Consider the following 22,773-nt stretch of genomic DNA (forward strand, 5'->3'; position numbering starts at 1 on the left):
CACTTTCGTTACACCCTATATGTCATAATCGTTGGGACCGCGTCTTGCGTGATATTGGATCTGTGATTTCTGTTCGTTCTCACAGTGATAAATTCTTATTTCCTCACATTGATGTGTGTCTTGTCGATCGTACGGTTCTCAGGATTTTTAGCGGTGAATTGAATCATCCGATATTGTTTTTGTCTTCGGTTAGCTATCAAAAGTATTTAATTACTTTTTGAGACACAAAGTCGGGGTTTTATTTATGTTACAGCTAGAATGTTGATATACCTAATAAATTCCATAGGCTCTGAGTGTGTTTATGTAATTCAACAAGTGTTCTTATAGCTGACTTAAGCATTTTTGATGAGAACAGGCCTGAGTTGTGAATGCAGCTGATTTGACACTTTCCATGGAAAGAATGGGTGGAGTGAAATATTGAGGTCTCTTTGTGTATTATTTTCATTGATTGGATGCGCTGTTTTGGTATACGCCAAAGGGATTACCCTGGTGCGTAATTTGCAACTTCGTATTGGTTAGGATTTGATTAATTGAATGTTTTGAATCGGTAATTGGTTGTTGAGTTCTTGATGGGAAAGATCGTGTGATGATTCTAGAGAGGGCGTTTTGGTTGAGGAATCTGGTAGAGGTTAGAGTCGGAGAAGGAGAGAAGATTAAGTTCCATCTGGGCCGTCATCAAGTTAAGTTCTGTTAGGTCCGTCTTCAAGTTCAGTTCTGTTATAGTCGTCATGAAGTGAAGTTCCATTTAGTTTCCAGTGAAGTAAAATGTAGTTACAAGTTCTTCGGCCGGCTGATAGAACTCAGCCCGGCGACATTTGACGGACAGAGACGTGAACTCCGGCAATTATTTTAGCTGTTGTTAGGCTATTGTCGATATTTGTTTACCATTTTTGGTATCATTTTTTTATATGCAGTCAGATCCAGGAATTATGCAGAAGAAGTTTTCGTTTTGTGATACTAGATTCAACGCCCTAGTTAAAACATGAAGTTTGCTTCCATTTTAATATTTTTTGATTCCGTTTAATGAACAAATCACTTTTAATATTTTGGTTCAAGTAGAACTAATTTGCTTTTGAGAATGCAGAATGCAGAATGCATACAATGCTGAATTTTTCTACTTCCGAAGTTTTTTGAAGTTATACTTCTTTAGGCGCGATTGAGAGTAAAATTTCATAATACTGCGCACATGCGCACACAGACAGTATGGCGTTTAGTTGATATTTTTCAAGTTATGTATAAATATATTATGCAAGAAAAGGTGTGAAAAGAATATATTAGTGTTTTTAGTAAATATATTTATTATAATTTTTGTGTCTTTGGATTTGTCTTCCTCAGGAGTAAGATGAGTATTATTAAAACATTTTATTGTATATTTATTATACTTCACCTTGCCTGTTTGTTACCGTGAATTGTAATTAGGTACGTCCGAACCGATATAGACAGCCCTCGTAGCGTATGTGGTATAGCATTCGGCCAGAGATCGAGACGTCTTGAGTTCGAATCCGGAGCAATCCTATACTTTTTTATATTTTTTTGAAAGCGGAAAGCACAAAATTAGTTTGGTGTTTAAAAAAAATTAAAACAAACTGTTTAAAGTATATTTATTTTTAAGAAATCATATAATAGAAGTATAACTTCTTACGTGCGTACACAGTACACACACATTCATTTTTTATGAACTATGGTTTCATCCTGTTGCTGTATCAATAATTTATAAAGTGACTTTAAAGTGAAGTGAAATCTCGCCTTGGACTGCCACCAAGAAGAACCAGGCAGGACAATGATTGTAAGACAAGGTATAATATTTCTATGTAGAACTTTTCTTTCATTTATTTGTTTGGTAATCTCGATCTCAATTTGTAACACCGTGAGATCACAGATTCGTAAATTAATTTTTTGTCTTAATAAATAATGTTTTATTTGATAATTACCATCTTATTATTTCTCTTTTCCTTCTCTCTTGAATCGTAAAGAACGGTAAAGAATTAGCTGAGTATAGTATAGAGTATAGTATAGAGTGGACAGGGTAAGTCACACCATATTTGCTGTAAATTTAAAGTATTTTATATATTTTTTATTTACTATGTTTTTGTTTTATTTTGATTATATTTCCTTTATTATTTCTATTTTTTGTATAATTTTTGGTTCCCTTTAGGTAACCAGTGGCGCCCAATATTTTATTTTTTTAATTTGACATGCTTATTTTGATTTTTCTAATTTTTTATTTTTCTAAGCTAATAAGAGTATACTATTAACATCTATTAAAGATCCACCCCCACATCTCTTCCGATTCTGAGCTTACCGTATGCATGTTCTTCATTGTTAACATCCCCTTATATGACATATCAACATCTTGTCAAAATTCTATTCCCTTTTCATGTGATACAAAATGTCACTCTCTTTTGGGGCATGTTATACTTTTAGCAATTTTCTATCTAACTTTAGACATAGGGCTTCCCCAAATCTTTCCATATCTCTCTGTCCTTGGCTGCCCTTTCCAGTGAGTTCCTGCAGTTCCATACATACCATAGGTACTACAAGCTTGTTAATTAATTTTGTCAGTAGCTTCGTCATTGTCGCTCATTTCTGGTGTTTGTTGTTTGTGTTTGTGGTTCCAACGGAACCATTGTTCCACGCATCCTTTTCGATATGTTTCGGGTCTATTAATTCATTCATATCCGGTTTTCCCAGTGACAAACAATTTTATATCTATGTAAAATATTTGTAAAGAATATGATTAATGAATCATTTTCTCCAAGTCACCTACACTAGTGGTCACAACATTTACTCATTGTAACTTGTTTTACAAATTGTAAATAAATTGGGAGGTTAAATAAAAAAAATATCCGGTCTTCGACCTCTTATAAAACGCCATATATCTTTGTGTTCGTTTTTAATTCTTCTTACAAGTGCATCTGTTTCATTTCTTATTCTCTAAAAATCTTCGTAGGCTTGTTTTGTCTTGATTGTCATGTACTTCAGGTAAGCTTGTTTCATTTCCTTGTATTTTTCTTTTACCTCTGTACAGAACCATGGAGTTTTTCACTCAGGGGGAGACTTGCTTTGATTTATCTTTCTTTCGCCCAGAACTTCTTTAGCCTAAGTGTATTCTCGGTTTGTTTATAGCACTTGTGAAATAGGCATAGGTATGTATTTCCGATTGTATTTTTTTCCAACAAAGATTTTTTTAGCCTAATTGGTTAAGTAGGATTTTAGTAACTGGAAGTCGAGATATGGGAGTAGCTTCTTAATTTTGTAAAAGAGTCCATAGTCCATCATTTATGTTATTGACTTCAGCTTTTTGACATATATTTTCCCGAAAATTTTGGAGATAGCTAGTAGGAAACTAATAGGTCGGTAGGAGGTAACTTCTTCTAATTTTTTACCTGGTTTGGGGATTATTATTATTAGTGTTACTTTACACATCCTTGGGAAATACCCTAGTTTGAGGACGACATTGAAGATATATGTTAATAATTTAAAGCATTTAGGTGTAGATTCCTGAAGCACTTACTAGAATGTTTTATAGGCAGATCTATTTAGAAGGGTGCATTTAGTGTTTCGTCTATTCCTTTATCTTCTGGATGCTGCTCTGGATCGTATGGGTGTAATACTTTTTTTAAGTGTTCAGTCAAGACTTCTGATTTTTCTTTGTTATTTCTTGCCTATTTAGTTCCGTTTCTAATTGGAGGATTAAACTGGTGAGGTTGTTTAAGCTTTTTTGTGACCCTCCATAGTGCATAGTTTGAGGCTTTCGTTGGAGTTAGAGATTCTAAGTAATTCTAAATGTTTTTATTTTTAATGTTCGATAAAGTCTATTTTAATTCTGTGGTAACTCTGTTATATTTTCTTCTATTTTCTATTGTTCTGTTTTTCATCCATTCTTTTCTCCTAATGTTTATTTTCTCTTTAATTGATTGGGGTATTTCGTTTGCTTCTCCCTCTCGGTATATTATTGGAGTTACGTTCTATTCTGCTTGTTGGATTTTTGCTCCAACAAAGATGAATATAAAATGAAAAAAGGGACAGGAGGGAGAAAAAAATACGAAGTAATTTGAAAATAAAGTTTATATTTATATAAATTTATTTACATTATTTTGGTAAAGTACATTGGTGACAAAATATATCTGGGAAACACGCCGCAGAAAATACAAAATCCTGCACGGTACAATATATTACAATGGCAGTGCTGAATGAAAACAATTAGTTACAATAACATCGGGTTTTTCTGCGCAGTTGACTAGAGCGTATCTCTCAACTGACCACATTCAGTCAACGAAAATGTCAGTAACAGAACAGTGAGGCCAAAAAACAGTTTCTGCGTTCTTTGAAGCACGACATTATTTTGAAAGTAATTTTAAGTAATGTAGCACCAAATTTTATCTTTTAAAGATAGGTAATGTTTTATTTTATACTTATATGAATTACTTCGTTTCGTTTGGTAAATGTTTCATATACGTACAACTTACAATCTATTATCTATACAAAAAATCTTTACATGCTATATTGTTACACAAGATGGCACGGCAGTATTAAAGGAAAATTATAAAAGCTTACTATACAAGTTTGACAGATTGGTACTTGGCGATCAAATTGAAGGTATCACGAGGGATGGCTAAGTACCGAACTGACAGGAACACAAAGATGATGTCTCTCTTACAAGATGTTTGAAAACTCCATTTATTTCTCTAAAAAAATATATAATTTTGTGTCTTTAAATATTAAAGCATATATATTAATGTAATCGGTCTTTGGATATTTCCAAATGATCTAGGTAACAGAGACATCGCTAAATATTGATTTCCTATGGCGAGCAAGAACCAAACTATGTGTTTCTTATGCAAACTTGGCATCTACTGATTCTGTCTCTGACATTTCCTGCTTTGAGTGTCTGTTTCTGAGGTTTCTGGAATTGTTGGTTGTTGTCGATGGTCGCGAGCCAGAAACTAAGGGTGTTGGCAAAATAGTGACATGATCCTTGAGCACCGTTACATTCGATGAACGGTGTGGCCCTGAAGTCCTCTAAACATGAACCGGGACTGGAAAGAGATTGACCTCCACCTTCGGCTCCGGCTGCAGTGTGCTGTAAAGGAAAACAGTTGTCAAATTGAGAGCTATTCATCAGCAGATTAACAAGATAAGTATATAGTAGTTCAAACGTAGTAGTTTAAAAGTACGACGTGAACAATTAATGAATGTCCTGATATCAAAGAAGATAGACTACAATGACGTCAGGATCATTTATAATTTAAACTATAAGCAGCGATCAAAAGTACATGGTAACGAACAGCTGTCAGAGGAAATTGAAATTTGACATGAGCTGAAACACAGGGATGCGTATTGTCGCCAGTTCTGTTTAATGACTACGCGGAAAAGATTCCAAAACTCCTAAGCCGATGCCGCACTGCAGGATGCTAGATGGTGGCTTGGATGGTGGATTTTAAAGGTGGATAGTGGAGGGTCGCTGCATCCTGGACGCAGTGAAAAGAGTGGAATGAAGTCAGTATCCAACTGACTGCTGAGGAGACATCATGCCTCTCTCTAAAGTTGCGAAAAAATGTTACTATCTTCGGCAATTATAATGGCAAATAATGTAAAAAAAAATGTTTGTCATTATTTTGTTACTAAGCTGTTATTTTTAAGTAATAATAATGAGCGCCAGCACGTATTAGGCGGCCGTCTATGGTGAGTTCGAGAGAGATGCCATTCCGGCAGTCCAATGGGCATCTTACTCGCACTTAGCCGCGTCAATACGATCTTATGGCTTATTGTTAATACTTAAAAATAACAGCTTAATAATATATTGACACATATTTCTTCAGGATCATGTAGGGGGGGCTTTAAACTGATTTAGTCACTTTCTGACTTTCATAATAATAATTTTTAACCGAGTTATTAAGTCTTAAAAATGGCCATTTTCGCGTTTTTCATTTAAATTGCTTATAACTCGAAAAATATCAGCTTTAGAGAAAAATTACAAGAGACCTTTTTTGTCCAGAATGGTCTAAAAAAGTTAAAAAAGATTTGTTCGGACCAAAAATATTGATTTTGGCAATTTGATTAAAAAAAATTTGGAACACTTTTCTCGTGGGCGACTTTTTGAACCTTATTCTGGGGTGTATTACAAATGTGATTATGCAAAAAATTATTGCCCTTCTTTTATAAACAGAACTTATTACGCTTTCCTCCATATATGTAATATATTTATAGCGAGGCTACCCGGATGGATTATCAAACACGACTGATATGGGTGGATAGACGCCTGGCGGACCACCGGGTGGGTAGATGGTAGTGGAAGGCCACTGCGGCTACCGTCGTTGTATTATTCGTGGTATAAGTAGCTGGATGGTCGCCAGGCGGGTATCTACCATCCACCATCCTACCAAACTTCCTGCACTGCGGCATCGGCCCTAAAGATCCTCTTGAGGGTGAAACAGCTGGAATAAAAGTAAACGGAGTTCCCATTGACAACATTAGATATGCGCGGATGACACTGTCAGGGGCCGTTCAAGTATTACGTAACGCAGGTTGGGGGGGAGGGGGGTAAATCTTCAAAAAATGTTATGTACTACAGTGGAACCCCGATAAATCGGCCCCAATAACCTGGAAGTCCGGCTAACCCGGACTGATTTTTATCAGACAAACATTTAAACAATGCAAAATAAAAATGTATGTAATATAATATTTGAGAGATAATGTGTATTTGTGTAATTTGAACTATACGATAATAAAAATGGCTTATGGCACACAGCGGCATGGCAGAGCGACGTCATTGTCTTGAATTATCGGAAACAACAGGAACCTGTAGTAGTATTCCTTTATTTCACTCAAGCTGTCTTAGCATTGTTTAAAAAAGAATAAAAGACTATCTAAAAAAAATTTTTAAACAATGATCTTAAGTCTTCACTGTTCTAAAATAACATAACATCGTTTCGGTTGTGACTGTATTGTGTGTAGTACAGTCTTATATTGTTCGCTTCCGTTTGCTTACGTTTGTGTTTACGAGTTTTTAGTAATTTAGATGTGTACTGTGCATATATATTTCATGTTATTTCAATTATAACGGAGTTTATCTGTAAGTATACCGTATTTTATTAACTTTTACCATATTCTCTGGCTAACCCGGATTTTCGATAACCCGGATCGGCCGCGGTCCCGATTAATCCGAGTTATCGAGGTTCCACTGTACTTACACGCCCCATTACGGTGCGTTACATAGGGGGTAGGGGGGTCAAAAATCTTCAAAAATCGCGTTACGTAATACTTGAACGCCCCATCATCGTAGCAGAAAATATTGAAGATCTTTAGAGAGTGGTGAACATAATAGCGATGTATAGCCAAGAATATAGTCTAACAATGAACATAAAGGAGACAAAAGTTATGAGAATATCTAAAACGCAAAGAAAACGAGAATCTCCTCATAAATGGAACCAATGTGGAACGAGTAGACCCATATGCATATCTTGGAACAATGATCAACTCCACAAATGATTACTTCCAGGAGATTAAAATTAGAATAGTAAAGGCTAGAGCGAATTTTAACAAAATGAGAAAAGTGCTCTGCACAAGAGATCTGAAGTGAGAGCTAAAAGTAAGGTTGGCTGGGAGCTACGTTTCTCGACTTTGTTTTACGGAATGAAAGCTTGGACCTTGAATTCGGGATGAAAAAATTGGAATATATCACTGACAGAAAACGTCGCAAACAAAGATGTTCTGAGAAAGACGAATGAAGAAATGGAGGTCTTAAATACAATCAAATCCATAAAATTGGAATATCTCCAATATAAAGATACAAATTGCTCCAACTCATTAAACAGGGAACCATTCAAGGAAAAAGAAGCAAAGAGAGACGTAGAATATCGTTGCTAAGCAACTTGAGAGAATGGTACCAATGTACATCAAATGAACTTTTCAGAGCAACCGTCTCTAAAGTTCAAATAGCTATGATGATAGCCGACCTCCGTCGCGGACATGGCATTTGAAGAAGAAGAAGTTCAAACGGTCATGACAGCAATAGAGTAGGTATTATTTTGAATAACAAGTAGAAGGAACATCTTGTAAGGATAAACAGAAGAAGTAATAGGATAATGGGTGTTCAACTGAATGCAAGCAACATCAACGTGAGCATCATATATGTGTCTACGCTCCATAGGTAGGGTGTGAAGAAAAGGAAGAATTTTGGAGTACCCTTGATTGCGAGATGTTCGAGTATCTTCCTATTTATAATCATTATATCCAGAATTGGATTCCCTTCATTCAAATTTATGCCATGTACTTGAGATGAGGAAAATTATGATTTTGAAATGTGTGAAAGATTTCAAAGATCAAATATTCCTTACCATTACAAAACTGTAGCCGATCCATAAGGAACTCCATCCGTATGGGCATTCTGGAAGTGCTAGAGATTGACTGTGCACGGCAATGACACTGGCAGGTGCTTCACATACGACACATCTTGAAATATACTCCTCAATCTGCGATTCCTCTACGGGCATCATTGGTATAGCTGCACTGGTGGAGAGCCAGTAGGATTTATCGTTTCTACTTGCGTAGTTACAGACGTTATTAACATCACAGAACACAAATGGCATCGTTGAGAACTTCCTTATACAGGAGCCAGCGTAACCTAAGTCTTGAGTATGAGCCTTTTCATTGCCCTCAACGTATAGTAAGGAATAACCTTCCCACAATTGGATATGACCACGTTCGCAGCTTGGAACTTCTTTACTTTGACTGTGTCTAACCAGTAAAGAACCAGTGAGATAATCAGGGACATCAACGCAAGAAGCACCAGGTTCACCTTTTGGACCGATATCACCGATAGAACCTTGAAGTCCTATTGCTCCTTCGATACCTATATCACCTTTTTCTCCTTGTAATCCAGGCGATCCGGCAATACCAGTGAATCCTCTCTCACCTTTGTCTCCCTTTTGTCCGTGAACTCCTGGTATTCCGTCGAGACCTGCAGGTCCCCTCTCTCCTGGTAACCCAGGATTTCCAGGAAAACCTCTATCTCCTTTTGGACCTGGACCTCCTTGAAGTGCACGCTCTCCTTTGTCACCCTTTTGACCTGGAATACCCGGTCTTCCAGATTGTCCTGGAATACCAGCATCTCCTTTAAGACCAGGTGGTCCCATTGGTCCTTCAATTCCAGGCGTTCCATCGTAACCTCTGTCTCCTTTTTCTCCCGGATAGCCTGAGATTCCTTGCAATCCTGTTTGTCCACGATCTCCCTTTTGTCCCGGAGCTCCGAAAGCACCGGGGTTACCTCTTTCTCCCTTATCACCTCGTTGTCCAGGGGCGCCTTCTAATCCTGGCTGTCCTGGGGGCCCGGTTGGCCCTTGTGGTCCTGGAGCTCCATCAAAACCTCGATCTCCCTTCTGCCCTTGAAGACCCAGTGGACCTGGTGGACCAGGTGGTCCTTGTCTGCCGTCCAAACCTGGCAATCCTGGTTCACCAATTTGCCCTGGGGTGCCAGGTATACCTTCTCTTCCGTTTTTGCCAGGTATTCCAGGCAAACCTTTCTCCCCCTTGATTGTCAACCCTGGTAATCCAGCTACCCCAGAAAGACCTCGTTCACCTAAAACCAAAGCAATGATAAGTTATAATGTTAATTAAAAAAAAACTTATAATAAATGGATGATACTTTTAAAAATGTTGTATTATTAAATAAGTTTTATATTTGTTTAAGAGAAGCGTTTTTTTTTTCGATAAATTAAAGAAAATTAATTATGTTCTAACCTTTAGCTCCTGGACGCCCTGGGCTACCAAGATTTCCTTTAACACCAGGGAAACCTACATCCCCTTTCTCTCCTCGTAGACCAATAGCTCCAGAGAATCCACGGTCTCCTTTTTCACCCTGTCTGCCTTCCAATCCAAAAGGTCCTGGTTCTCCTTTATCTCCTTTAATTTGCACCAACGGACCCGGAGGACCTGTTTCTCCTACGTCACCTTTTTCTCCTGGTTCGCCGAAGGGTCCGGTGGAACCTGGTCGGCCTCTTTCACCTTTTTGTCCTTCATATCCATCAAGACCTGACAAACCTCGGTCTCCTTTCTCTCCTGTAAAACCGGGCGCTCCTGCAAATCCTCTATCACCTTTTTCTCCATTGGTTCCTGGAAAACCGTCCATTCCTGGTGCTCCTTGTTCACCTGGGTAACCCCTATCTCCTTTCACTCCAGGGAAACCTGGGGTTCCGGCATCACCCTTTTCTCCTTGTATTCCTGCTAAACCATCTAAACCAGAAGGTCCTTGGTCACCTTTATCACCTTTAGCACCGACAATACTCCTTCCTGGTGTACCTGCAATACCTTTATCTCCAGGCAATCCTTGTAATCCCGGTAAACCATCAGCTCCTCTTAAACCTGGCATGCCGTGTTCTCCTTTTTGTCCCTTTTCGGATGCAGTTCCTGGTTCTCCTTTTCTTCCTGGGTTACCTGGGTAACCAGATTGACCTTTATCGCCTATAGGTCCAGGGGATCCTGGTAAACCTGGGGGACCAAATGGACCAAGATCACCTTTTTCGCCCGAGAAACCTTTTTCGCCAGGCATTCCAATTAATCCTTGAGGTCCTGGGGCCCCTTGGAATCCACGTTCTCCCTTTTCTCCTATTCTTCCGGGTAGACCATCCATACCTAAAACAATTACAGTATCATTTAAAAGCTTAAGTAGACTCGATATCATATTAGTTATCTTAAATTGAAAATTCCGTTAGGAAATTCTATTAAATTCAGATTTATACGTCGTTTCACCTTTTACGAATAATCATAAATATATGACAATGTCATCTTAGCCGAAAATATTGGATCTTCAGAGGCTGGTGTCCAGAATAGCAAAGTTAGAACAAGAATACGGTCTAACAATGAACGTCGAGTAGATAAAATTTATGACAATATCGAAAACTCAAAGGAATAGCGAGAATCTCTTCACAAACGGAACCAATGTCGGAACGAGAAGACCACTATGCATATCTTGGAACAATGATCAACTCCACAAAAGATTACTTCCAGGAAATTAAAATTAGAATATAAACGGCATAAGCAAATTTTAACAAAATGAGAAAAGTGCTCTACACACAAGAGATTTGAAGTTGGAGCTAAGAGTTAGGTTGGATAGGTGCTACGTTTTCATGACTGTTTTATGGAATGGAAGCATTCGAGCTGTCTGTGTACAGAAGAATTCTGAAAATATCGTGGACAGGCCACGTCACAAACAAAGAGGTTCTGAGAAAGATGAATAAAGAAAATCGTAAATACTATTAAAGCAATTATTCAACTTATGTCTGCACCAAAGTGAAACACCTACAAGATGGCCATAAGCCTATTAGACCACCTCTACAAGTTATTCACAAGAATAATAACAAATTATAGACTGGAAACAAAATTGGACTTTTACCAACCTAGAGAAAAGGCGGGTTTTAGGAAAAACTTTGGCACTAACGACTACCTACACTGCATAAAAGGAATTATAGAAAAATCTATCGAATACAACCGACCATTGGTCTTGGCTTTCGTAGACTTTCGCAAAGCATTTAATACGATAGAAATTAACAGCATAATGAGAGAATTGGAGGAAAGTCGTATAGATTATCGGTACTCCAAACTGATAGCGAACATAAATACAATAATGCAACCATGACCGTCCGACTACACAAAGATACCAAATCTATAAAAATCAAATGAGGAATTAGATAGGGAGACACGTTATCTCCCAAACTCTTTACAGCAGTACTTGAACATGCTTTCAAACAATTGGAGTGTGACGTCAACGGAATAAATGTCGACGGTGAAAGGCTCTCCCACCTACGATTCGCAGACGACATAGTTCTTATAACAGACAACTTAAAAGAGATTAGAACTATGCTTACTGAGTTAGATGCCGCCTGTAAAAAAGTTGGTTTAAACATAAATTTTGGAAAGACACAATACATGACAAACCTGGTACCAAACGAAAATCCAAAAGTCGACGTCAACGAAATAGCATTGGTCCATAAATATAAATACTTAGGGCATTAAATCCAAATTGCCAGGGAAAATCAAACTGGCGAATTACAGAGAAGGATCACCTTAGCATGGGCCTCATGTGGAGCTCTATCAGACATCTTCAAGAGAAACTTGCCAAATTATTTGAAAAGAAAGACGTTCAACCAATGTGTGCTTCCAGTCATGACTTACGGCGCCGAAACATTATCGTTAACCCAGGCCACAGCAACGAAACTTAGAGTGGCCCAAAGAAGAATGAAACGGTCACTACTTGGACTGACTCTCAGAGACAGGGGTCAGAAACGAAGAAATCAGAAAAAGGACAGGCGTGACAGATGTCATAGACCGAGTAGCATGGCTGAAGTGGAATTGGGCGGGCCATGTAGCCAGAATGAAGGACGGGAGGTGGACCCAAAAAATTACAGTGTGGAGACCAAGAGAAGACAGGAGAAGTAGAGGTAGACCACCTACACGATGAACAGACGACGTCAAAAGGATTACTGGGAATTGGCTGCAGAAAGTCCAAGATCGACAAAACTAGAAGAAATTAATGTTCAACTTTGGATGCAGAAGGCTGGATGATGATTAAAGCAAGAAAATTAGAATATATTGGACATATTACACGTGGAGAGAGATACAACTACAAAGATTCAAGGAAAAATAAGCATAGGGAGACGCAGAATATCGTGACTGTGCAACCTGAGAAAATGGTACGGATATACATCAAATGAACTTTTCAGAGCAGCCGTCTCCAAAATCCGAATAGCTATGATGATTGCCGGCCTCCGATGCGGAGATGGCACTTGAAGAAGAAGAAGAAGATATAGACGATATTTTAATTAATCATCAAACGTTTATAGCCTAATAAAATAAAAAAAAGTCAAAATGTAAATTCGTACAGGTTAAAACAAATTTTATATCAAAGTTCAGGTGGGTACAAAAGATATTTTCAAGAAATTAACCAAATCATACAAGGAGATCATTGTTTAAATAATTCAAAAGGGGTCATTTTTGCAAAAAAAAATACTTTTTTAACTGCTGAGGTAATTCACTTATTAATGAAGGTCAATGGGATTCTTTTCTGCAAAGTTGAAGGGTAAATCTTTCACATAAGACTTACTATATTAAATTTGACCCCCTATTTATTTAAATAATTGTATATAAAACTTTAAAAACAAATTTGCAAAAAATTATTTTTAGCGTTTTAGATAAGCACTATAAAATATCTTGTTTTACAGATTAAGTTGCGCTATGTTACCAGTATTAAGTAAAAAAAAAATTGGTCGGAAAATATTTAATATTTTTTGAGATATTGAATTTGTTTATTAAATGTTACTATATTTTCAATTGCAAAAACGCGGTTGTTGCCAAAGAAATATTCACCTGCTTAAGATCTCATTATTTTTATTTTTATGTATATTTTCGATAAATGTATTGATAAATTTAAATTTATGTGACAAAGTCTTATGTGACAGATTTACCCTTCAACTTTGCAGAAAATATTACTATCGACCTTCATTAGTAATTGAATGACCTCAGCAGTTGAAAAAGTAATTTTTTTGCAAAAATGACCCTTTTTAATTATTTAAACAATGATCCCCTTGTATGATTTGGATACTTTTTTGAAAATATCTTTTGTACCCACCTAAACTTTGATATAAAATTTGTTTCAACCTGTACGAATTTACATTTTGATTTACATGTAGTGTAATTTTATTTTACTAGACTATTAATAAGAAAAATAAGGCAGCTAACGCCACACAAAATAAGCATACAGTTGATGTAGTCTAGTAAAATAAAATTACACTACATGTAAATCAAAATGTAAATTCGTACAGGTTGAAACAAATTTTATATCAAAGTTTAGGTGGGTACAAAAGATATTTTCAAGAAAGTATCCAAATCATACAAGGGGATCATTATTTAAATAATTAAAAAGGGGTCATTTTTGCAAAAAAAATACTTTTTTAAGTGATGAAGTTATTCAGTTACTAATGAAGGTCAATAGGATTGTTTTCTGCAAAGATGAAGGGCAAATCTTTCATATAAAATTTACTAAATTAAATTTGACCCCCTATTTATTTAAATAATTATACATAAAACTTTAAAAACAAATTTTTAAAAAATTATTTTTAGCGTTTTAAAGAAGCAATATAAAATATCTTATTTTACAAAAAAAATTTGCTCTATGTCATCAGTATTAAACAAAAAAAAATTGGTCGAAAAATATTTAATATTTTTTGAGATATTGAATTTGTTTAAATGTTACTCTATTTTCAATTGCAAAAACGCGGTTGTTGCGAAAGAAATATTCACCTGTATTAAATCTTATTATTTTTATTTTTATGTATATTTGTGATAAATGTATTGATAAATTCAAATTTCAATTAAACTTCCCCCTAAAATGGCATTTGAAAATTATTCAAATTTGTTTATAAATTGTTTTTTTTAATAACATCGTAAGGCATAAATATTTTGAAATGCCGTTTCGATAATACGGTTCCTGGGAATTTTTCACTTATTAACAAAATTTTTTCTCTTTTTTTCCTCTTCTTTTTTTTTCTTGGAGTTATATTACTACGGGCCCTTTTAGGGTTAAGTTTCATTAAGAATGTCGAATCTCTAAGTTGTAGATTCTAGACCTAAAAATATTAAGATTGGTCTAAAATCACTTAAATAAAATGTGGCTACTTACTGAGTTACAGGGTGTTTTATTTAAAAATTTAACAATTATTTTTACCAAGTACTTTCAAACTATTTGACGTATCCTTATCATACTTGGCATAAAGTGTGGGCACTATACAGTCTACTAAATTGTGATAAATAAAAGTTTCTAGCTGCTACCAGAGGCGTACGACAGGGAATAGTTAATGATTGACCCTTCCCAAATTCTACGCCACTGAGGGAATTACTATTTTAGCAAAATTTTTCGATTCTCCAATACTGACTCTGTAAATAATATGCTCTTTACTGGTAACGATTAGGTCATTAGTTTTCGAGATATTGGACGTTAAAAATAAAACAGCATAGTTATTTTGATTCATTCATTCATTCATTTTAAAATTCCAATATCTCTCAAACTGATGACTTTATCGATACCAATAAAGTTATTTACATAAAAAGTATTGGAGAATCGAAAAATTACGCTAAAATAGTAATTCACTAAGTGGCGTAGAATTTGGGAAGGGTCAATAATTCACTATCCCCTGTCGTACGCCTCTGGCACTAGTTAGAAACGTTTATTAATCACAATTTAGTAGGGTGTATAATAGCCACACTTTCTGCCAAGTATGATAAGGATACGTCAAATAGTTTTAAAGTAGTTATTAAACATAATTTTTAAATTTTTAAATAAAACACCCTGTAACTCAGTAAGTAGCCACATTTTATTTAAGAGATTTTAGTTAAATCTTAATATTTTTAGTTCTAGCATCTACAACTCAGAGATTCGACATTCTTAATAAAATTTTACCCTAAAAGGGCCCGTACCTAATATAACTCCAAGAAAAAAAAGAAGAAAAAACGACAAAAAAATTTTGTTAATTAGTAAAAAATTCCGAGGAACTCAATTATCGAAACGGCATTTCAAAATACTTAATCCCCGCGACGTTATTAAAAAAACAAATTATAAACAAATTTGAATAGTTTTCAAATGCCGTTTTAGGGGGGAGTTTAATTGAAATTTGAATGTATCAATACATTTATCGAAAATATACATAAAAATAAAAATAATGAGATCTTAAGCAGGAGAATATTTCTTTGGCAACAACCGCGTTTTTGCAATTGAAAATATAGTAACATTTAATAAACAAATTCAATATCTCAAAAAATATTGAATATTTTTCGACCAATTTATTTTTAATTAATACTGGTAACATAGCGCAACTTAGACCGTAAAATAAGATATTTTATAGTGCCTATTTAAAACGCTAAAAATATTTTTTTTTTCAAATTTGTTTTTAAAGTTTTATATACAATTATTTAAATAAATAGGGGGTCAAATTTAATTTAGTAAGTCTTATGTGAAAGATTTACCCTTCAACTTTACAGAAAAAATCCAATAGACCTTCATTAATAAGTGAATTACCTCAGCAGTTAAAAAAGTATATTTTTTGCAAAAATGACCCCTTTTTACTTATTTAAACAATGATCCCCTTGTATGATTTGGATACTTTTTTGAAAATATCTTTTGTACTTACCTAAACTTTGATATAAAATTTGTTTTGACCTGTACGAATTTACATTTTGACTTGTTTTTATTTTATTAGGCTAATGGAAAAATAATGAGATATCGTAAACGATTGTGTCTGACGTTAGACAGAGAGCTTGTAACTATATAAACGTCAAATGTTTGATATGTTTCTTCAAATAACTATGTATTTTGTTTCAATTTCTTTTATTTGTCCCTTCCAAATTCCTCATTGTACAACTTGCATTAAGATAAGACGTACGTACCTACACCTGAGAAGAGCTAGTCAAATAGCCCTAGCAGTAAAGTTGGCATCTCAAATGTCTGTCCATAGTTAAACGACTCAGATGTTGTTTCATTGTTAAACATTTGGCACCCAACAACCTAGACCATGCTATATTGTTACAAGCTCCTTACTAACATGATATAAAAAATAAGATTTTTCAAACTCATACTTTTAATATTCCAAAAATACAAATATTCAAAGAAATTAACCAATTTTAATGTAAAAAATAGTATTAATGAATATATCAGGCACTCACCTGGCTGTCCAGGAGTGCCGGGCATTCCTATAGTTCCCTTAAATCCTTTTTGACCAGTGGCACCAGGGAATCCTGCTTCTCCTTTTAAACCTGGGAAACCTTGTAAACCTGGCCGTCCTGGTTGTCCCCTAGGACCTAATTCTCCCTTGGCGCCTGGATATCCAGGGCTTCCTTCACGTCCATCAATACCTGGAGGTCCAATAGGTCCAGGTTCTCCTTTTTGACCCGCTGGGCCCGTCAGTCCATTCAATCCTGGAGAACCAACATCTCCTTTCTCTCCCATTAATCCCGGAAATCCGTCATTACCCCTAGGACCAGGTTTACCTGGGAACCCAGGTAATCCTTTTTCTCCTGGTTCACCAATAGGACCAGGTGGACCAGAAGGTCCTACCGATGGTATACCTGCTTCTCCTTTAGTACCTTTACCACCTGAAAGACCAGGGAGTCCTGGAGAACCATCTCTTCCACGATCTCCAGGGAAACCCATTGGTCCTTTCTCTCCTTTGTCTCCTCTTTGGCCAGGCAAACCTCTTCTACCAACAGGCCCAGGGGGACCAGTAGGTCCTATAGGTCCCGAGGGTCCCGTAAATCCTTGATCACCCTTATCTCCTTTTGTTCCATCGCGTCCTGTAAATCCTTTTTCTCCTTTGTCACCTTTGGGTCCTTGGTTTCCTTTCATTTGTGCGATAATACTTTCCGGACAATTTCCAGGAAGACCTTGAGGACCTCGGTCTCCTGGATTTCCTACATCTCCTTTATCTCCGGGTTCACCCTGATATCCAGGTTCTCCTATTATACTATCACCCTTTTGTCCTTTATTACCAGGAATTCCAGGTTCTCCATTTCTTCCGTCTAAACCAGGGAACCCTTTGAATCCCCTATCACCCTTTTCACCTTGCCGTCCCATTAGACCCATGTCTCCCTTCAGTCCTGGTCTTCCAATAGGGCCTGATGCTCCCGGTAAACCGTCTATACCTCTGTTACCTTTCTCACCCTTTTCGGCTTTAACTAGATCAACTGGAACTTGAGCATTAATACCAGGTAGACCTTGGTCTCCAGGAACGCCATCACTTCCGGGTTTACCCTGAAAATAAATAATATTTTCGAATTTCCATTTACACTTTAAAATTGGGAGTATTCTTTTCTGTCGTTATAATACTTACGGGATTGCCAGGTGGTCCATCTCGACCGGGTAATCCATTCGAACCAGCTGGTCCAACAAATCCTGGTGGTCCAGGAGGTCCTCTTGGTCCTGGGGGTCCATCTCTACCATCGAAACCTCTGTCCCCTTTGTCCCCTCTAGCACCAGGTATACAATTAATACATTGGCCACCTCTATCTCCTTTATCTCCTGGCGTACCTGGTGCTCCATGTGCTCCTGGTCGTCCTGCATTACCCTTCTCTCCCTGTGGTCCGACAGGACCTGGTAACCCTGGTATGCCATTTAAAGCGTCTCCAGGTACACCTATTGCTCCAGGAAAACCTTTTTCTCCCTTTTGTCCCTTAAGACCATCGCGTCCTGATTCCCCATCATCTCCTCTTTGACCCTAAAATTAATATAATCATTTGTTATACCAATTCACAATAACGACTAATAATAGATTAATAATTGACGATTTTTAAGCAATTACTCAGTAACATTACTTAGTAAAACATTATTTTCTTACCGGTATCGTTGCTCCTTTTTCACCAGTGAACCCCCTAGGTCCCTGTGGACCGGGAGGTCCTGGAAAACCTCTGGGACCGTCATGTCCAGGTAAACCTGAAGCTCCAGAATCTCCCTGCCGACCTTTCTCCCCGGGAATTCCTTCAGGTCCAGGTGTGCCTGCTAGACCTGGACCACCTACTGGTCCCTGAGGACCTCTTTCCCCCCGTAAGCCTGGGAATCCATCTACACCTTTAGGACCAGCTAGCCCAGGATAACCTCTTGGTCCAGGGGGACCAGGTGGACCTGGATATCCTTTTCCTCCTCCCGGTTTTCCTTGCGGACCTGGAAGACCTATTTGGCCTGTAGGTCCGTCCCTTCCCGGTTCTCCCTTTGGTCCATGTTGTCCTGGTAAACCTGAAAGACCCGTCAATCCTCTATCTCCTTTTTGACCTGGAGGACCTGGTGGACCAGCAAATCCGTCACGTCCCTAGATGATACAAATTATGTGTTTAAAAACAGTTTTTATACTCAATATTTATAGCTTACTCTTGGACCTGGAGCACCTGGCAAGCCCTTTTCTCCCTTCATACCAATAGTTCCAGGTAGACCATAGTCTCCTTCAGGACCCGGTTCTCCTTTTTGTCCTGAGACTCCATAATCTCCTCGGTCCCCTTGCATACCCTTTTCACCTCTTGGTCCAATTAAAGCAGTTTGGTTAAGTTCGTGATGTCCATCCGCAGGTTCTCCTTTTTGACCTCGAGGTCCCACGATACCTTTGTCTCCTTTAGGACCGTAGAATCCAAGACCGGGTGTTCCTTTCTGACCTTTAGTACCAGGTGGACCTCTAGGACCCTATTTATACGATTAATACATAATATAGAGTGTACGGTGTATATATAGAAATATTAAAACTTTAAAAAGGGTAAACCAACGAATATACAGCTCAGAGTATATACGAGCCCCTTCCTATTTCAGTTGGCCCACCTTTGGAATTTGCAGTTTATGACGATTACCATAAACAAATGATAATCAACATATTTTTATAAGTTCCCATATTAATTATTATTGCATTTTTTACTGATATTTATTGAAAACATTTCCCTTATGGTTTTTTAAATTTATTTCAAACAATAATAAAATAAAACAATATGAAAAACTTTTTTTAAGAAACGCTTTTATTTAGTTGTGAGTGACTAAAAGTTGAAATATAAAAAAAAACAACTAAAAAGCAAAAAATAAAAAAAATCAAACTCGACGGATTATTCCAAAAAAACGTTCGTTAAAAAATGAAAAAATCTAACACATTCGTTAAAGAAAAGCGTGGGGCGAAAACCGTTTATTCGATGAAGACGCGCCCCACGCTTTTCTTTAACGAATGTGTTAGATTTTTTCATTTTTTAACGAACGTTTTTTTCGATTAATCCGTCGAGTTTGATTTTTTTGTATTTTTTACTTTTTAGTTGATTTTTTTATATTTTAACTTTTAGTCACTCACAACTAAATAAAAGCGTTTCTTAAAAAAAGTTTTTCATATTGTTTTATTTTTTACTTTTTAGTCTTACACTTGTCAAACATTAAAATATATCGTCATGTTTAAAAAAAAAAGGATGTAGGTATATGACAGATACCTTTTTTGCATTTATTTTAACTCTTGATACATACATTGTATGTACGACTATTACAGTTTTCGCAGTATTTCCATCTCTTGTAATACTTTACTATTGCACGGTGTGCATCTAAACATTCCGTATATGTATTTGGACCATAGGAGTTTTCTATGGGTTCGTTGCAGCACGCGGTAATATTTTAATCAATAGGCGGCGAGGTTCCAAATGCATATACGGAATGTTAGTCGGTCCCAAATTCATATACGGAATGTTAAATATCGTACACCGAAAAAGATAAGTTTTTTTAGAGTCTTTTAAAAGGAGATTGATTTTAAAATACTTGTTACTGTATTATTAAATAAAAATAAAACAACTAGAGTATTTCGAATGTTATTTGGTGCGAAATTCATATACGGTATGCTAAATATTCGTAGCACAAAAAGACGATTTTTATTAAAGCCAGTTAAAATGAGACTGGTTTTTAATAGTATATTATGCAACGAGCATTTAATGATGGTCATTATGAAGCGAGTATAAAGGATACGAAACGAGTTTCGTATAAAGTACGAGCGTCATAATGATAATTAAATGCAAGTTGTATACACGATTTTTGTTCTATGATCATTCACAAAAAAAATATATTCAAATTTATTAATTGTGTAACGCAAACAAATTAAGTAGTTTGTCAGTGTGACAGTTTGTTTACATATTGAGAACTGTCAAAGCGTATGTATTTGACTCGCCATTGGTTACTGCGCGTGTGCCACCTTTATCGCGAATGTCATATCGCGATTCTATTAGTTAAAAATCTGTATCTTAATGAAAATCTGTATCATAATAAAGTTCATTATGATACAGATAGTGACATCATAATTGATATATAGGGCTTTTCATCGATTGTCATTTGTTTCGAGCTTCTGTCATATGTCACATAATATTAATATATCTACGTCATACGTTTTTGTTTTGTATTATTGTATATACCAATAACGTATGTCGTACATATATTAATATTATGTGACACATGACAGAAGCTCGAAACAAATGACAATCGATGAAAAGCCCTATATATCAATTATGATGTCACTATCTGTATCATAATGAACTTTATTATGATACAGATTTTCATTAAAATACAGATTTTTAACTAATAGAATCGCGATATGACATTCGCGATAAAGGTGGCACACGCGCAGTAACCAATGGCGAGTCAAATACATACGCTTTGACAGTTCTCAATATGTAAACAAACTGTCACACTGACAAACTACTTAATTTGTTTGCGTTACAAAATTAATAAATTTGAATATATTTTCTTTGTGAATGATCATACAACAAAAATCGTGTATACAACTTGCATTTAATTATCATTATGACACTCGTACTCTATACGAAACTCGTTTCGTATCCTTTATACTCGCTTCATAATGACCATCATTAAATGCTCGTTGCATAATATACTATTAAAAACCAGTCTCATTTTAACTGGCTTTAATAAAAATCGTCTTTTTGTTCTACGAATATTTAGCATACCGTATATGAATTTCGCACCAAATAACATTCGAAATACTCTAGTTGTTTTATATTTATTTAATAATACAGTAACAAGTATTTTAAAATCAATCTCCTTTTAAAAGACTCTAAAAAAACTTATCTTTTTCGGTGTACGATATTTAACATTCCGTATATGAATTTGGGACCGACTAACATTCCGTATATGCATTTGGAACCTCGCCGCCTATTGGTTAAAATATTACCGAGTGCTGCAACGAACCAATAGAAAACTCCTATGGTCCAAATACATGTACGGAATGTTTAGATGCGCACGGCATCGATGCTGTTAATTTCTCGCAATGCAGTTCTTCGATGCGCAAGCCGTCTAAAGGTACGTATCCATACAAGGGTAAACCTCGCTCGGAGTAGTAGCTCCACATAGTGGATATGTCGGTGATCACCGCTTGGCGCGTACACTCTTCGTTTCAACCGGTTTGCGGTTTATGTGTAAGGGAGCGCATGCTGTATCCCTTTGAGCAGCTACACCGAGCGGGGTTCACCCTTGTATGGATACGTACCTTAATGATCGCACTCGGCTCAATGAAACGTAAGCTTTGCAGGCTCAATGCAGGCTTTTAAGCCTGTCCTTACGCAAACACTTTCGGGCCCAAGTTCACGACAGCGCAGCGTAGTCAACAGTCGAACCTTGCGTTTTATGGACAGTCGAAGTCCACGACAATACTAAGGGCAGCATTCGTCCCTCTGCGGCGCCATAACTTTTTTTCGCTGAAAACTGGATAGAAATCGGACAGAAACTGGATAAATTTAAAACTTTATTGTTTATATATGAAGCATAACGTAAACAAATAACGTAAAAAGTGAAATTATGTATAGTTCATATAATTAGCTACAATCTGTAAAAGTTTTAAGTTTCTACATTGTAAAAAACAAGAGAATTTAAGCATTTTCCATTAAAATCGTTTTTTTTTTATTTAAACAATTCATAAACATAAAAAAAATTTGATCGACTATTCGTGTATTGTTCCCGTGAATCCATATGTCTGCAAAATTTCATTCATTTCGATTGAAGAAAAGGCAGTCAAATTAACGTCTAAAGATTTGACGCAAACGATTGAACTAAATAAAAGCGTTTAAAAATCGCTAAATCGTGGCTTTTGATTTAATTACATCAACATACATTGATTTTTTCATAATTATCTTAAAATCAGAGTTAGGCTATGGAAAATGATTACAAAACAATTGTCAATTAATGTCAAATAGATTTTGTGATATTATAAAGCCTATTGCCGTTTG

General features: G+C 36.3%; 1 protein-coding gene across 1 annotated transcript in view; it reads right to left on the bottom strand.

Moving 5' to 3' along the window:
• Nucleotides 1-4,050: 4,050 nt before the first annotated feature.
• The window catches only part of LOC114326278 (collagen alpha-2(IV) chain), a 73,876-nt gene continuing 55,153 nt past the window's right edge, over nt 4,051-22,773 (bottom strand). The window contains exons 9-15 of the mRNA XM_028274624.2: nt 18,905-19,210; nt 18,378-18,845; nt 17,874-18,257; nt 16,711-17,794; nt 9,742-10,632; nt 8,340-9,580; nt 4,051-5,083 (exon numbers count right to left, since the gene is read on the bottom strand). Coding sequence (XP_028130425.1) covers nt 4,826-5,083; nt 8,340-9,580; nt 9,742-10,632; nt 16,711-17,794; nt 17,874-18,257; nt 18,378-18,845; nt 18,905-19,210 — 4,632 coding nt within the window. The 3' untranslated portion in view covers nt 4,051-4,825. The remainder of the gene's footprint in view (nt 5,084-8,339; nt 9,581-9,741; nt 10,633-16,710; nt 17,795-17,873; nt 18,258-18,377; nt 18,846-18,904; nt 19,211-22,773) is intronic.

This window comes from Diabrotica virgifera, chromosome 1 (genome assembly GCF_917563875.1).
Source record: "Diabrotica virgifera virgifera chromosome 1, PGI_DIABVI_V3a".
Taxonomy (NCBI): domain Eukaryota; kingdom Metazoa; phylum Arthropoda; class Insecta; order Coleoptera; family Chrysomelidae; genus Diabrotica; species Diabrotica virgifera.